The sequence below is a fragment of the Scyliorhinus canicula genome, chromosome 1 (assembly GCF_902713615.1).
Source record: "Scyliorhinus canicula chromosome 1, sScyCan1.1, whole genome shotgun sequence".
NCBI lineage: Eukaryota > Metazoa > Chordata > Chondrichthyes > Carcharhiniformes > Scyliorhinidae > Scyliorhinus > Scyliorhinus canicula.
This window is the reverse complement of record NC_052146.1, coordinates 179,260,252-179,278,107: the sequence shown is the minus strand read 5'-3', so window position 1 is coordinate 179,278,107 and position 17,856 is coordinate 179,260,252. Positions and strand designations below refer to the sequence as shown.

The 17,856-nt window shown below is 45.1% G+C and overlaps 1 protein-coding gene across 4 annotated transcripts in view; it reads left to right on the top strand.

The window, feature by feature from the left end:
• prkn (parkin RBR E3 ubiquitin protein ligase) overlaps positions 1 to 17,856 on the top strand; it is a 1,360,483-nt gene that overhangs the window by 763,943 nt on the left and 578,684 nt on the right. For all 4 annotated transcript variants that reach the window (XM_038803523.1, XM_038803514.1, XM_038803532.1 and 1 more), the window contains one exon: positions 4,977 to 5,092. In XM_038803523.1, the coding sequence (XP_038659451.1) occupies positions 4,977 to 5,092 (116 nt within the window). The remainder of the gene's footprint in view (positions 1 to 4,976; positions 5,093 to 17,856) is intronic.

The following is a 17,856-nucleotide window of genomic DNA, read 5'->3' as shown; positions in this document are numbered from 1 at the left end:
TGACAGAGATGCCTCACCATCTCCCTGTTGAGGTGGAGCCTCCTGCGGCACATGCTGTCCATCATCTGTTCAAATGACCAGCGAAGCCTGTACACCTTGGGCCGTCATGGGACCACCTCCCTCTGGGTCCTTCCCTGGTCTGATGGGTAGCCGAGTCCTCAGGGTGTGGGTGGGGTCCGGCACATGCCTTGAGCATTTGCAGACGCAGCTCGTGCCGCCATCTCTGGCGTCTGCTCGCCCGGACTATCAGTAGTACCACTCGGGCAAGTTCTGGGTCCATTATCCCTGCCATAGCATTCAATATCTGTACGGAATTTGGAGAGGGTGTTAGACTGACAAACAGTAGTGGCTCCCACCCTGGGACTCTATATTCCCCATTGATCCACCCCCCCCCCCCCCCCAACCTGGAACGCCCTGCCCGTGCACTCCTGGCCGCAGCAGTCCCCCCCCCCCTCACCAGACTCCAGACCCTGCACCCCAGACACCCACTCACAATGTCACCTTGACCTGGTGCTGGCCCCCTCCTCGTGGCACTCACCCACCCTTCGGCTGTGGACATGTTCCCGGAGCTGTGACCTGGGATGTTGGCTGCTCCGTGTGTGGCGTTGCCTCCCGCAGTGTTCAGGCACAGTGTCCAGGCATCATGGTCTGATTGTGATTCTAGGCAATGTCTCCCACATGCTACATGGACCGCCCACCCAAGGGAATCCACTTGGGTGGTGTGAAGTGCTCACTTCACCATGATACCCAGTTCTTTATTAGTAATACCCTTCAGCCGCATGGCCAGAGGCCTAGGCAGTCGATGGGGGTTATGGGTGGTCGGTGGGGCAGACGGGCAGGGCCAAGGGTTGCCCTCGGAATGGGTAAACATGGTACAGGGCTTGGCATGGTGGTGCCATGAGCGGTTGTCTCCCGGTTTCCCTCACAGCATCTTCCCCCAATCCTATGGTGGCCCAACAAAGCCGGGGCTGTCTCCCCCACACCCCCCCCCAGCCGAGCATCCCATTTATTGTATGAAAATAGGGCCTAAGTGGTGATAATTGGTTTCTCGCCACACGATGGCGATATCCACATTTTGCCCACAGTAACAGGCCGGGCCGGCTGCATTGCAAACTGTTTGCCACCTGCCGTGGTTCTCCTTTTGGGCCTCTCCCGCTATTCACCAGCCTCGTTTCACTTGAGGAGAGTGTAACGAGGCCAGAGGATCACGCCCGAAGGGTTGACGCCGGGGAAGCAAAAGTGGTGCGGAACCTGGTCCAATTCAGCGACTGCGGAGCGGCTAGCACTGGCGCCACGTGGAACACAATCGATTCCAATGAAAAACTGCGGGATTTGCCAGGTGTGTGTTTGACAGTCTGGAGGATGACAAGCTGCAGCCACACATACACATTACAATCCCCGCACACACTTATCCCAGCCTACAAGAGGCACTGGTTGCGCTGGAGGGTGCCCATCCCGCTGATGGGTCGGTTGGGGCCAGAGGACAACGAGGGGAGTGTCCTGGGGAGAACATCCATTTTTAAAAATAAATTTAGAGTACCCATTTTGTCCAATTAAGGGGCAGTTAAGTGTGGCCAATCCACCTAGTGTGCACATCTTTGGGTTGTGGGGGCGAAACACACGCAAACACGGGGAGAATGTGCAAATTCCACACGGACAGTGACCCAGAGCCGGGATCGAACCTGGGACCTCGGCAGCAGGGCTAACCCACTGCGCCATCGTGCGGCCTTGGGGGGACACCCATAAGACCTGTGGCCCTAAGTTCAGAGTGGGCAGTCAGAAGTGTGGCTGCCTGGCTGGCTGCGGCAATGGTGTTCGTGCCCGTCTACCCCGACCCCACAGCCCACCTCCTGGCCACCCCCTGCTACACCCGCCGGTCCTTGCAGAAGCCCCCTGGCCAGCGGTACAACTGTCAGCAAACAAAAGGCATGTTGGCGCTTTCCGTACCCTCTCTCTCTCCCTCAGCAGCCATGATGCCAGTTTCATGATTTTAGAAGCACAAGTGACCTCGCTGTCGGGAATTTGATCCACTGGAGGCGGAAAATCGCGGAGGCCCTGGAGAATACTGGGTCAGGCCCGCTACTGATATGCAAACGGTGCTTACAGTACGTGCATTCTGGAATGCATTGATGCCGCAGTCGAGTCGATGGAGAATTGCGATTTGCCGTGAAATCGGCGCCTGCCGCAATTTCGGCATCGGCACCGATTCTCCATCCAATTCTGTTTCGCGACTTAGGCATCAGTCGACGGAGAATCCCACGCCTTCTGTCTGTAACCCGACGTAAATACACAAATGCATTGTGTTTTCATTTTTATTAGTCCAGGAAGTTACTTTATTATTACAATTAAAAGTGAATATAATAGGATGAACACAGAGCAGTCATTCCCCTGATTTCTTTAATTCTACAATTACCTTTTTCAGCTGGTTGAATTGACAGTTTTGAAAAATCAATCCTCAGCAATCCTTTACCGGTTGATTCAAATGGGTTAGCACCTCTATTAAACATTAGAAAGAGGAATTATATAGGAAATAGATAAAGCACTTGAACACACAGAGTAATTTGCAGAACATTTGGAACCCTGATATTGTCGCTAGTTGATTAAATGTGCGCGCTATTGTAAATCTTCAGTTTGGTGCACTTTCCAGTGGCTTAATCTCATTACTGCTTAGTGCATGCATAATTGGAATAAACAAGGACACTCATGCTTAGGTAAATTTGAGTGCTTGGGGTTTTCAAGATCTATTTGAATTAAACTATCCTAGAGCTGACGGTATATTTACTCAATCAGTTTTCATCAGAAGAGAACCAGAATATTCTCAGGGGTGAGAGGTTAGGTGCTGCTATTTGGTTGCAAAGGTTTTATTAGGCTGATCTTTTGAATTCAATTAATTAACTAGTGACCTTTCTGTATTCCTATTTAGAAGATCCATCAAAAATCATTTTGGCTGCGCTCTGGAGAGAAGCTGACTGAACAGTCAGGTTGAACTGCATCTCAGCTCAGCTCCTCCTGCATTGAACAGTATTCATGCTGGTGATGTGACTCAAAATAAGGCCCTTAAGTTACCCAACTCTGTAAAACATTAATCTTCCTTTCTTTAGATTTTCTGACTTCAAGCGCTGAAATAAAACAAGCAATCTCATTCTCTATTTTCTAATCATTTTGAAAAGAGTATTATTACATGTTACATTAAACTCAATAATTACCCAAATCTAACGACACTGGGACTGTGAGGAATACAAGAGCAAAATACTGCAGATGCTGAAAATTTGACATAAAAACAGAAAGTGCTGGAAACGTTCAGTCGGTCAGGAAGGTGGAACAGTCTTTGCTGGGGAAATCTTTGGTGGAGGCCCCATGAGCTCTAAAACCCAGAGGACATAAGCCAAACGCCGTTTAAAAATCAGAGGAAGAATTTGTGCAGTCTTCCTCTAGCTCTTCCTGAGCCACAGGGTTTGCCACACAGCAGCTGTCAGGAAAAGGAAAGTGAATGATTTTAATGCAAGGGTGTTTTTCAATTTCTGTTCTTTTCTTGAATCTGTGGCAAACTCTACACTTTTCATAAAGGTTGTGTGATAGCCCCCTAATCCAAAGTTAGTTCTGGGAAAGGAATGTGCAATTTGATTTACTAGATGTGGTGAATCACAGTAGCGTAATTCACACTGTTATTACATATGATGTACTATGTCTGTGTAAGCTCGGCACACGAGCAGTTGCGCGGCTCTGCCCCTAGGGGGAGATGTACTGGGAGTGTACGGGAGTTTGTACTGGGCTCCACCCTTGGCTCCGCCCATGGCTCCTCCCACCAACTGGTTGTATAAAGCTTGGCAGTCTGAGCCTGCCTGCCAGTTCATCTCGTCGCAGGCAGGCTCCGTTGTGAGATTATTAAAACCACTGTTCACTTCCAACCATGTGTCTTGTGAATTGATGGTCACATCACTAGATGTGAGGTAATTTCTGAAAAGTAGCCTGGTGACTTGACATTTCTATGGAGATGAGAGAGCTGGCTCAAGGAAAAGGCAAACAAAGCTAATGGTGGGAAGGGGTGCTAAAGTTTCAGTTTGTGATGAGCAACACAGAATGCCTAGACTTGAATTTCACCTCCCCCACCAGTGGGATTTTAGGCGGGGTTGCAGGAAACTGTAGGGATGGGATTCTCTCTGGGTTCCCATCTGCTCCGACTTTGCAGGAATTTCAGGCTAGGGTAGGCAAGGCATCGGGCGGGACACCACCGTTGCCCTAATTGAGTCCCTTAAGGGGCCAGTTATTGGCTGGCAACTCTCCAGTTCCACCCAGCCTCTATTTTTCAGCTGGGTGAAACCCAAAAATTAGAGGTGAATGGGCTAAGGTCTTTAGTGGGAAGGGGGTGGTGTCTCCATCAATAGACCCTGTCTGACTTTGGCCGCTCCCCTTGACCCCCCCTTAAGGTCCGGTGGCTTCTGGATCTCCCACACTTCTCCCCGAACATCATTATTGTCCCGTTTGTGCCCCCCCCCCCTCCCCCCCCCCCCCCCCACCCCCCTGGCCTTCCGTACCCTCCCTAACCTAGGTCTCTTAAACTTACCTGGGCCTTAGGCTCAGGCATCTACCTGAAATTCCTCTTCAATCCACTGCAGCTCTTGTCACTGCAGGGACTGGAGAACTGTCAGCCAATCTGATTCTTCAATAACACATCTGGTGGTGATGAAATGAGCCATAGTCATTTTTTATTGCAAGAAACCTCCTTCAGAGAGATTATGAAGGAGAAGAAAAGGAAAAGTGGAAATCAATGAATGCAGTAATCAGTATAAGTCAGCTATTTATAATTTGGTTGACTTAGTGCCATTAGCAAACTCAGTTGCTGATCACTGTGGAATATGTACAAATGTAAACTATAAAATGATTGATGGAATACTATCACTTAGCCTTAAGCAAATAGGAATACGTTATATGTTAATAGTTATAATGTGCCCCTAACCTTTGTTTACATTTCATAGGAGTTTTACTTCAAATGTGGAAAACATCCAACTTCTGAGGGTGACACTTCAGTGATTTTGAACTTAATTACTCCAAACAGACAAAACATCCCATGCATAACCTGTACTGACACTGCGTAAGTAGAATATTCATCTATCTGCTTCCTTGATGATGAAGGATTTTGATAGAATAAATGAGGAAAAACTGTTTTCACCTGGGCGAGTCGGGGTGGGGGGGTTGAGATTGGATAGCTCTGTTAAAGAACTTGCTGTGGGCTGAATAACCTCCTTCTATTCTGTATGATTCAATATTAATTATTTGATATAAAAAGGGGACAATGGACTGTGAAACAAAGGCCGTGATTTTATGGGCACTCTGTGCCCGAAAGGGGGCATGCCGCGGTGCAGCGTGGCTGATAGAAGCCGGGAGAACTCGCTCCGGATCTATCCGGCTCGCAATGCCTCGCGAGATTGAACAAGTTGTGATGCAAATCCAGCCCATAGAGGCACCGTTCAGCACTGGTCTCCACAAATGGGGACCAGCCAGAACTGCACTCGTGAGGTCTCCCAGGGGATTGGAGGCCCCAGGTGCATGCCCTTTGGGCAGGGTGACAACCTGGCACTGTTGGTGTTACCCGGGCGCCTTGGCATTGCCAGCCTGGCACCCTGGCACTGCCACCTGAGTGCCAGCTTGACATTGCTAAGGTGCCAAGCTGGCATTTTTTGCATGGTGGTGAATGGGCCGGTGTGACCACCGCGGGTGTTGGGGGTGCGAACGGGTGTGCGGGGGAACTCTCATAGTGCGTTGGGGCTTTTGGGGGTCGGGGGTCGCTTCAGGGGCTCCAGATGTAGCCAGCTAAAATGGGAATTGTGGTCAGGTTGGGATACAGACGATACGCAGCCCCTGTGTATTGTGCAGAGGAAACAAGACTTACACAGATACTTGCACCTGCTAAAGCTCAATCACCAATTTCCCAGGACAATGGGACACATATTGGAAAATAACAGCAGTAACAGACTCGGGGGCGCCAATTTACCTTAATTGGGAGTGCCTACGTTATTGGCTGGCAGCTCTCCAGTCCCACCCAGCCTCTATTTTTCAGCTGGGGGAAGCCCAAAGATTAGAGGTGAATGGGCTAATCCCATTCCTACAATTTCCTGCAACCCCGCCTAACAACTAGGACCCGCCCAGCTATCAAGGAACCCGCCCCTAATTGGCCAGAATCGATTAGGGTGATCGAAATCCTATCGATCCATTGGATCCCGAGTTGGGACCGCCCAAAAGAGTGCGAAAGATCGGGGGATAAGAAGAATGGTGGGACCAACATTCAGTCTCTTTTGGGACCGGCCTCTGCCCCATCAACTGCAGCACATCGACCAGCCAAGTTCAAGGATCCGCGATCGCTACCTGAAGGACGAGCCGTAGCCTAGACGTACCTGACAACTTCCAACCGCCACATGTGGGGATTCAGATAAAGGCCTTGTCTAACCTGCACAGAGCCGATCACTTGAAAGTTAAGTAAAGGTCATTTAAGCTGTTAGGTATAGTTTAATGTCTAGCCGCGTGTAGATTATTACGCATAGAACCAAGCCTGTGTTTGATAATAAACAATAATTGAACTAATATACTGGTTGTGTGGTCATTTATCCAATACACAGAACGTACTCGCATCTTGTGGTTTCATAGAATATACAGTGCAGAAGGAGGCCATTCTGCCCATCGAGTCTGCACCAGCTCTTGGAAAGAGCACCCTACCCAAGGTCAACACCTTCACCCAATCCCCATAACCCAGTAACCCCACCCAACACTAAGGGCAATTTTGGACACTAAGGGAAATTTATCATGGCCAATCCACCTAACCTGCACATCTTTGGACTGTGGGAGGAAACCGGAGCACCCGGAGGAAACCCACACATACACGGGGAGAACATGCAGACTCCGCACAGACAGTGACCCAAGCCGGGAATCGAAGCTGGGACCCTGGAGCAGTGAAGCAATTGTGCTGTCCACAATGCTACTCTGCTGCCCCCTGTTCTTATTAATAAAGATAAAAGAGTAACACAGAGATTGGGACGGCATTTAAAAAGAGCGTCCTGATCTCTCGCTACACTAAGGAGTTATGGTGAGCGGAGCCCCTCAGTGCTCAAAACGGGGCAACGTGCGACCTCGGCCACGTGTTCACTGCTTGAGGCCCCCTATCTAACCTGAGTGCCATTTTATTTTATCTTTTAAAACAAATTTAGAGCATCCATCATTTTTTTCCAATGAAAGGGCCAATCGACCTACCCTGCACATCTTTGTGTTGTGGGGATGAGACACAAGCAGACACGGGGAGCGTGTGCAAACTCCACACTGACAGTGACCCAGGGCCGGGATCAAACCCAGATCCTTGGAGGCATGAGGCCGCAGTGCCGCCACCATGCCGCCCCTCGATTGTCGTTTTACAGCGTTGCGTTCCTCGGCGCTGCGAGCACCAGGAAACACATGCCTGAACGTGCTCGCTATGGGACTTTGCTCCCATTTAGTTAAATTACGCTCAAAGTGTTATTTTACTATAAAATGTCTCACATTGTGCGCACATTGCACCACGTAGCTTTACAGTAGAATCGGAATTTACCTAGTGCTGATATTGTTCATCTTAATGACCACATCATTTCAAAAAAACCAAAAGTATACCACAATGCATTTTGTTCATCATTTTCAATATTTTCAAAGAAACACTCCCCTTGCTTCTTTTCTAACAATTTCTAACATCAGAAAATGTGTTTTGGTGTGGATGTATACGCCAAGGGGAGGCATCGTAGCACAGTGGTTAGCACTGCTGCCTCACAGCGACAGGGACCCGGGATCGATCCCATCCTTGGGTGACTCTGTGTGTGGAGTTTGCACATTCTCCCCTGTCTGCGTGGGTTTCCTCCAGGTGCTCAGGTTTCCTCCTACAGTCCAAAGATGTTCAGGTAAGGTGGGTCTATGGGGATGGGGCATGCGAGTGAGCCTAGGAATGGTGATCTTTCGGAGGGTAGCTGTAGACCCAATGGGCCGAATGGCTTCCTTCTGCATGGAAGGGATTCTATGAAACTGTATCTGTGAAAATAACCCCTTTTTTATCTGTACGTAAATACGCCTGTTTCCGTCTTTCCTGCATATTCCCCCATGCCCAGTCCCTGGATGCTGATCTTAATGAATTGCATTGATGTTATTGAAATTACAGCCGGCAGTTGAAATAAATTTCAAGATAATAAAAGTAAACAGTAGGTCCTAAGATAACTACAAATATTTGACTTAGAACATCTTTTACTCACATACATACTACAATAAAACCTCCCAAGCCACTTCACAGGAGCTTTATAAAGTCCAAAGGTGTGCAGTGTAGGTGGCTTGACCATGCTAAACTGTCCCTCAGTGTTCCAAGGTTAGGTGGGGTTATGGGGATAGGACGCGGGATTGGGTCTGGATAGGGTGCACTTTCAGAGGGTCAGTGCAGACTCAATGAGCCGACTGGCCTCCTTCTGAATTGTAGTGATTCTATGATTGTATAAAACAAAATGTGACAGAGACACATTTTACCATGGCCAGGATTTTAGCAGAAGTCAGGCTGGTGGGGGAGTTCAGTAAAGTCACAGGGTGTCGGGTCGGATCAGCTCCCTGACATTGCCCTACGATTGGGGCATTTTACTGTCAGCAGGACAGGGTGCAGCAAGTCCCAATAATGTGAGCAGCTGATTTACATAAGTAAAGAGGTCATTTCAAATTGCCATCGGCAACTGTGGGGAGGCTGGCAGCTAAATGGAGATGACCTCACAGTGACAGGCTCAGAGGGAAGGTCTTGAGGGCCAAAGAAGGGACTACGGACAGAAAAGGAATCTATGGTCCCAACCAACATCCCAAAGAAGTTTGCCCTCTGATATTTGGCACAGTGGTTTTTCATTTTTTCAATGATCTGGCACAGCTCCAGTGCTCTCCTGAATTCCTCAGCAGTGGTGACCTCTCCTCTCCCGGTAGAACTGCTGAGGCTTCAGATGTGCTGGGCCTGTTTTTTGACCGGCAGCACCCTTAGGTTGAGGGTGTACTCACCGCTGTGGCAAAATTGCCAGGGCCCAGTGCTGGCAAGTGGGGGCTCATGGGCCTGCTTTTTATCCCCATGTTATAAAGTTCAGTCCATTAGTCAGATGATCAAAAGCTTGGTCAAAGAAATAGGTTTTAATGGGTGTCCTGAGGAGGAACGTGAGGTTGAAAGGCAGAGAAGTGCAAGGAGGTAATCCCAGAGTTTAAGGCCTACATAACTGAAGATGAAGCCATCAATGGTGCAGCAAATAAATTTGGGGCTACACAAGAGACCAGAATTCAAGGAGTGGCATAGATATTTTGGAGTGTTGTGGGGCTGGAGGAGATTACAAAGATAGAGCCTTAGAATATGCCTGATATCATTACTGAAGATCAACAGCAATTAAAATCTGATACAGATTGCTTTGATTTTGAATAGTTGCCATGCTTGTCAATGGCAACTCTTATTAGATTCTTAACAGTTTTTTTTCAACTTCTGTTATTTGATCAAAATAGATTACAATTTTTGCATTCAATAAAATATTTCCAATGTTCAAAATGAGAATTGGAAATATCTGGGTGTATAAAGTGAGTTCTAAAACCTTTACACTTTGGTTCTTGCTCTTACTTTTGGATCGATGTTCTGTTGTTTACTGTCTCATTTTGCAGCACTGGGTGGTAGCACCAGCAAGATGAATATTGAAATTTTAAAAGTTGCCAGGCCATCCACAGAGATCTACCCTATTTATACAGCCTGTGCTGTTGGCAAAAGGCAAGGGCCTGATAAGCCATCCACAGAGATCTACCCTATTTATACAGCCTGTGCTGTTGGCAAAAGGCAAGGGCCTGATAAATACATTCTTTTTTCTAGTAAATTCAGAGTACCCAATTCTTTTTTTTTTTCAATTAAGGGGCAAATTAGCATGGCCAATCCACTTACCCTACACATCATTGTGTTGTGGGGGCGAGACCCACGCAGACACGGGGAGAATGTGCAAACTCCGCATGGACATTGACCTGGGGCTGGGATCGAACCCGGTCCTTGGTGCGGTGAGGAAGCAGTGATAACCACTGTGCACCGTGCCACCCCAATAAATACTTTTCAATGCTATTCAGACCCAATTCTGCTCCTGCTACTTCCTCAATTTACCTGCAGATTATGGGGAGCTTCCCGGCTGACATGAAGCCATTTCCAGCACCTTTTAACGGGGTTGTGACCTGCTCAGAATCACTGCAAAAGTGTGTCAGTTGCAAAGTTTTACTTTTGTGTATGTTATTCAACCAAAAACCTTTATTTTTACTTCCAATCAAATCACTTCAGAGATATATAGTTTACGCAAAAATGCGACACCAGGAAGTAAGGTTTTCTGGACAGGAAGTATGATCAATGAACGATATGTAATAAATTGCTTGAAACATAATAGATACAAATGTCATGCCATGGCCATGATAAACTTCAACCTCTATCTGCACCTGTACATCTGCTCCTGTACACATTTTCTTGACTTACCACCCTCATTAGCATTAAGATCATGGCCGGGATTCTCCTCTACCTGGCGGGGCGGGGGTCCCGGTGTGTCGGAGTGGCGTGAACCACTCCGGCGTCGGGCCACCCCAAAGGTGCGGAAGTCTCCTTTGGAAGGGGCCAAGACCTAACATAGAGGGGCTAGGTCCGACGCCGGAGTGGTTGGCGCTCCTCAGGCTGGCGTGGAAGGCCTTTGGCGCCACGCCAGCCGGGGCCGAAGGGTCTTCATCGGCTGGCAGAAGTCCACGCATGGGCCGGAGCATCAGCGGCTGCTGACATCATTCCCGCGCATGTGGGTGTCACTTCCGCCTCCGCCATGGTGAAGACTATGGCGAAGGTGGAAGGAAAAGAGTGCCCCCATGGCACAGGCCCGCCCGCCGATCGGTGGGCCCCGATCGCGGGCCAGGCCACCATGGGGGCACCCACCAGGGCCAGCTCGCCCCGCGCCCTCCCGAGGACCCCGGAGCCCGCCCACGCCGCCTGCTCCCACCGGTTAGGTAGGTGGCTTGATCCACGCCGGTGGGAGAAGCATGACAGCAGCGGGACTTTGGCCCATTGCGGGCCAGAGAATCGCCGGGAGAGGGGGGTGCACGCCGACCGGCGCGGAGCGATTCCCGCCACCACCGAATCTCCGGTGCCGGAGAATTTGGGGCACAGCGGGGGCGGGATTGACGCCGACCGGCACGGAGCGATTCCCGCCCCCGCCGAATCTCCGGTGCCGGAGAATTCGGGACACAGCGGGGGCGGGATTGACGCCGGCCCCCGGCGATTCTCCGCCCCGGCGGGGGGGGGTCAGAGAATCCCGCCCCATGTCTCATTTCTTCAACCAAAGATTTCCTCTATTCTGAAAGTAATGCTTTAGTTTTGTAAGGACAATGTGGTATATATGCATATTTATAGTGCTGTATGCCAGTAGGTTAGAGGAGCCACTGTGCTTTTCTTAACATACTGCCTGCAGTTACTCATTTTAGCTAGCAATTGTAATCTGACCTTAGATTCTTTAGATTCCTGTTCTGGATAATTGCTGTATTCAGCAAAATGGTCACGATTCGCTGAAGAACTGCAGGCACGTCATAAATGGTAAATAATGGTGCTTTGTGTCATTGTAATATTGTACATTTGTGTATATTTCTCAGCCAAGAACTTATTGCACGTCCAACCAAACGTTGAATGCTCCATTGTAATGAATGTAAGCATTTCAGATGTATGTGTTACAGGTATTTGGTGCAGTAAGGGTTAAAAGCCTGGGTTAGTGTGTGTATAACTGCTGTAATCATGTTTTAAAAGACATCCTAGTTTGAAAGGCAAGTATAATTTTAGCACCAGGGGTTTAATCAAACCATTGTAAAAGGCTTGGACTAATGCAATTTTGTTTTGATTAAGAGGATTCCTGTGGAGTTAATTCAATTTCAGCTTGGTAAATACTGGGTGGAACTACGTTATCAGGCATTTTGCAGAGAAAACAGGCCACTGGAGTTCTAGCTGAAGCCATGACCACAAGTCACGCAGTTTTCTCTCTGCAGTTCAGTTAAAAGATATGTCTGCAGGCAGAAGAGCAGGGTGGTTGGAAAGGTGAACAAACCAGCTGAAACAGCTTCTGAAGAATTGCAGCCAGAGTTTCTGCTTAGTTCTGAAGGAAGTCAGATCTTTTCTTTAAAGCAGTGTCAAAGGAGCTTTCTTTCACAAAGATTATCTCTGTAAAGCAAGTATTCCTGAGTGCCAGTGGTTTAACTGTAGATTGAGAGCTGGGATGTGTTTTTTCTTGTTTAAGTGGGAATAAAGATGGCAGTTAAGGGTACTGTATCCACTGTATTGCGCAGTGTTGTTTAAGGGATAATTGTAAGCTATTTTCTCGTGTGATATGAAAGATATTTTAATACCGTGTTAGAAACAAAGTTTGTTTTAGTACATCCCTATTTCTTAGTGTAATCACTCTTGGAGCGAGGTATCCTTTCCTCAGTCTTACAAAATCAAAATGAAATATTGGGGTTTCTGTCCAGTATCCTAGCAACTGCTAGCGTATGGTCTGTAATCATGATACCATTTACACTGTCAATCACAGACTTGCTGCCTTCTGTGTGGTGTTGTCATCTTCCTGGCCATGCCACCCCATATATGTCAATTCTGTTTTCCATTACTGAGGCTAAAATATTGAGAGAGTGGTCAGCAGTGGCAGACTGGCCAGGGTGTCAGCTTGCCCGATGGCAAGTGGGCCCCTGATGAAGTGGGCCCGCTATATCAAATAAAAATGCAATAAAGAAACAAACACAGACAACTGTTTTAGTAATAAAAAGGAATAATAAAAAAAGAGAACAGGACACAAATAAGCAGTGCATGAAAAGGAACGAAGCAGGGGAGGTAGTGGAAGGATGTGGAATAGGGGGGCCCGGGTCGGGCATAATTAAGGAAATTCCATGTTTTCAGCAAGAGTGTGTGAATTTAAAGATAAAGTTACAATTCGTGATTTGAGATGGTCGGCAACTTCAAAGGATATCAAGCAGTAGTCTTGGTTCCCCGGTACATCGGTCCGGGGCCCGGAGAGCCAAGAATCTCTGTGAATCTCTGATGGGCCCTTAAAATTTATAATGAATTAGATAAATAAATCTCCAACTTCTTTCCTGAGATTTGTATTCTAACTTAATAAAATATAATTGTTTTTAAAAAGAGCAATACCAAATAAAAATGCAATAAAGAAACAAACAAATAATCACTCAGTGTATGAAGGAACGAGGCAGTGTTAAACGGATGTGAAAAGGAGTGGGGGGTGGGGGGGAGGGGGGGGTGCTGGTTCACCCGGGTCGGACATAGTTGGAAATCCATATTTTCAGCAAGAGTGTGTGAATTTAAAGATAAAGTTACAGTTCGTGAGTTGAGATGGTTGGCAACTTGAAAGGATATCAAGCAGCACTTAGGGTCGTGAGGTCACCGAAAAGGAGAAGCGGTACCTTTGACCGTGAATAATGAGGTCAAAGATATTGAAGTGATAAGCCATGATCGGTAAACTCAAAGGGTTGCGACTTGTAACACTACACTGGTATCAAACTGGTCATGTTGACATTGGTCTGTGACCATTCTTAATGTCTTACTATAGTCGGACCAAACTTCTAAGTTGTCTCAGTTGCTTGCTGGTGTGAACACTGGACAGTGGATTGTCTCCTCTTCTGAAGCTGCATAGGCCACAGTAGTATTGACTAATAAACATAGCCTATTGAAGTGTAAGTAAGTTATTTTATATTTTTTATCAAGTAGGGGTTTATCTGGTGCTCCTTCAAGTTATTCTTGCAATTATCAATATTCATTTTTCCCAATGTGGGCTATTTTTAATTAAGTTTTTATTTCAGGAATATTACCCCTACCAACATGTAAAAGAAAAAGCATAAATCTGGGTCACTAAAACGCAAAGAACAAAAAGAAGCAGAAAGGAAGGAATCAGCCAAGCGATGCAGGCCTATTACAGAGTTTATAATACCACAAGCACAATCCACATCAATATCCAGTTCTGCAACAAATAATCAAGAAGCAAGAAACAATGCTCATGGTGATGATGCAATGACATGCGAGTTACAAGAACAGAGAAGAGCTACTTTGAATGTAGAGACAAATACAAGTGCATCCATTATTAATCAACCCAGGCCCAATATTTCTTCTGGCTTCCTTGTTCCGGTATCTGTACTGCCTGTAGTTGCAACATCTGAACACATAGCTTCAACTAGCGACAGGGAATCAGATATTCTTTCAAGCATAAATGACTTGGTTTCTGAAGCATATCCTGTAAATGAACCTACGCAAGAAAATGAAAGATCAATTACTGGAATCTTCCAATATCCATCATGAGCAAAGCTAAAACAGTTTTTTGCTGAACATCCACTTCAGCCACTTGATGATCTGCCATTTGATGCTTGTTTGTATGAGAGGAAAATTATGAATGACTCAGTCCCAAGAAAATGGCTAACATGTAACAAAGAAAATAGATGCTTATATTGTTCATACTGCTTAGCCTTTGCGTTTCCCAACACTTGTAATCCATCACCCTTTGTACGTGGCTTTAGTGACTACAGGCGTATTAGCCAGAGCTTGACTTTACATGAATCGACAACACATGTCAGAAATGCTCAGCAATATATCAGTGTGGTTAATGATGGCGCCTTAGATGCATTTTTTGCAGCATTACTAATTAAAAGGAAAGAAGAAATATTGAAGCAGAGAAGTATTGTCATGAGGATTATATACATCATAAAGATGTTAGGCAAGCAAGCACTTCCTTTTCGAGGTCACAGAAATGAATCGGCCTACACTCTAGATAATGAGGTTCTGAATCATGGCAATTTTTTAGCTACAGTGCAGTTGATGGCAAAATATGACCCCATTATGGCAGCTCACGTTTCTGCAGTGCAAAACAAGTCTAAACAAAGAATCAAACGATTAGAGCAACAAGGAAAGGCTCAAAGTAAAGACCGTGGTGGACTTGTTACATACCTGAGTAAAACAACTATAAACATGTTAATCAAAATTATGAAGAATATGATACAAGAAAGAATTAGTCATGAAGTTTCTCAAGCAAAATATTATTCTATTCAGGTTGATTCAACACAAGATAATTCATCCATCGATCAGTTTAGCATTATTATTCGGTATGTGCTTAAAGGTGTTATCTGTGAGTGACTACTTTCAGTTGTGCCAAGTAATGATGGTACAGGACAGGGACTTTTTGATCTATTGATTGAAACATTACAGCATCTTAAAATTGACCCCCAAAAATGTTTATCTGATAGCACAGATGGCGCTGCAAGCTACCATGGCCAGTATAATGGTTTACAAAGTAAAATTGCTGATGTGGCTGATCAACATGTTCATGTATGGTGCTATGCCCATGTCTTGAATGTGGTGATAACTGAAACAACAAAATGTTGTGTGCCTGCAGTTTCTTTTTTCAATTTGCTCCAGAACATAGCAACTTTTGTGAAAGCATCATACAAGAGAATGGCTGTATGGATTGAAGTTGTTGGAAAACATCTAGGACAAGAAAAAATGAAACGATTAAAGCTAATTGGTGAGACCAGATGGTCGGGAAAATCCAATGCAGCAACAACTATATTTGGACGTTTTGATGATGCCGCTGCCAGTACTTTCGTAATTCTATTGACATGCTTATCAATGATACAAGATTCAGAAAAGTTTGATGCAAAAAGAAAACATGAAGCAAATGTTTTACTTCAACGTCTTCTAAAGTTTGAAACCATATTGACAGCATTTACTTGTATATATTTGAAACTACAACCCCGTTATCAAGTTATCTACAGACAAGTGGTTTAGATATGTTTACTGCATAGAGTTTGGTAGATTCAGCTACAACAAAGTTGAAGGAACAGACAAGAACATTTGATAACGTACACAGCAAGGCTTTGGAATTTGTAAATAAATGTAATGACAGGATTTCACAGATGAATATGGATGAAAATCAAACATTGGAAATTGATGCGTTGGAAATAGCATTGCCAGTTAAGAGGCAGAGGAAGAAGAAAAGAGTGGCAGATGAGCTTATTGATGATGAAAGAAATTCCTCAGATTCTCTAGCTGATTTTCGAGTAAATGTGTTTAACCATATAATGGATCGCATAGTCCAGTCACTAGAATCACGCTTTGTACAACACAAACAGTTGTATAAAGATTTGTCCTGCTTGGACCCAGCAAAGTTTAAAACTATTGCAGAGAAGGGCCTTGAAGATGAAGCATTGGAAGGTATTATTAAGCTGTTTCCACAAATTAGCAAAGATCAAGTAATATTGGAATTGTTTTCTTTTGCTTCAAACTTTGATGTATTAAAGCTATTGCTTAATGATGGTGAGAATATGGATTCCAGTTGCAACAATTGTAAAATTTGCAGCACTTGCCCATCGTGTGTACTAAAAATTCTGGCATCCAACAGACTTCATGACAAGGCATATGATAACCTTTATGAACTTTATAAAGTCATCTGCACACTATCAGTTACTCAAGTCCAATGTGAGAGGACATTTTCAAAGCTAAAGATCATAAAGACAAGGTTAAGACATTCGCTGTCTGGGGAGAATTTGGAATCGTACATGTTGCTATCCATTGAAAAGGAATTGTTAGATGAATTGGATGCAGAAGCAATTATTGGCAGATTCACACAATCATCTAGCGAACACAAACAATTGCTCTTAATATAGTGGACTGCATGCAATGCTCTATTGTGCTTTTGAACTATCTGTTAATGTGTAAATTGTGCAGTAAACTATTTAAAAATATCAACCAATTACTTAAAATTTAAAAAAAAAATATTCAATTATAACATTCTGTATTTACATTTGGTATCGACTGCCAGTAATATATACAGTACATGTACACTGTAATTACTAAGAAATACACATTTTTTCCACAAAAGTTTTAATTGTACACTTTTTTCCAAATGTATTTTTAAAAAATTTTATTTATTCGTTATGAAAATTAAATGATAGCATTGTAGTTGTGGGTGGGCCCCCTTTGTCTCCTGGCAACCAATATTTTTAGACCCAGTCCGCCACTGGTGGTCAGCAAAGCATATCGGACTTTGAATGCAAAAGCAGTGAAGTTATGTTGAACCTTTGTAATCTGATTAGGCCTCAGCTAAAGTATTGCATCCTGTTAGTCACCACATTTCTGGAAGGATGCTTTGCTAACTATTCTCTCAGTATGTCCTGCAATCTTTAAAAATCTATGTAAATGGATCCCATGTCATTCTGTCCCTGCACATTCTTGAGAACTGTGCATTAAGTATAATTTGCCTCTGCTTATTCCTTCTGACAAAATGCATGATCTTCCACGCCTCTCTCTTTCATTCCACCACTTTCTGCCATATCTGCTAGTCTATCTATGTTCTGTTGCAGTCAATTGATATCAACCCCACTATTTGCCATATCTCCAATTTTGATATCATCACCAAAATTTGAAATATTTCTCTGTATTCCAATTTCCAAGTAATTTATATATATATATATATCAAATAATCTGACCTTTGGGGAATCGAATTGCCTACTAGCCTCCATTCTGAAAATACAATCTTAGCTATTTTTACATCATCCAAGTTGATACTGACTCCGATATCCGGGGGCCATAATTTTGCAGCTATCCTTTTAAGTGGTATTTTATCAAAAATAAATTATGCTAAACAGCGTTGGGAGGGTGCAAAGGAGATAAACTGGAATTGTTCCAGGGATGAGGGAATTTAACTACAAGGTTAGCTTGGAGAAGTTAAGGTTATTCTCTTTGGAGCAAAGAAGGTGTGGGATGATTTGATGAGAGGGATGACAAGTTTAAGTAGGCTTTGTGAG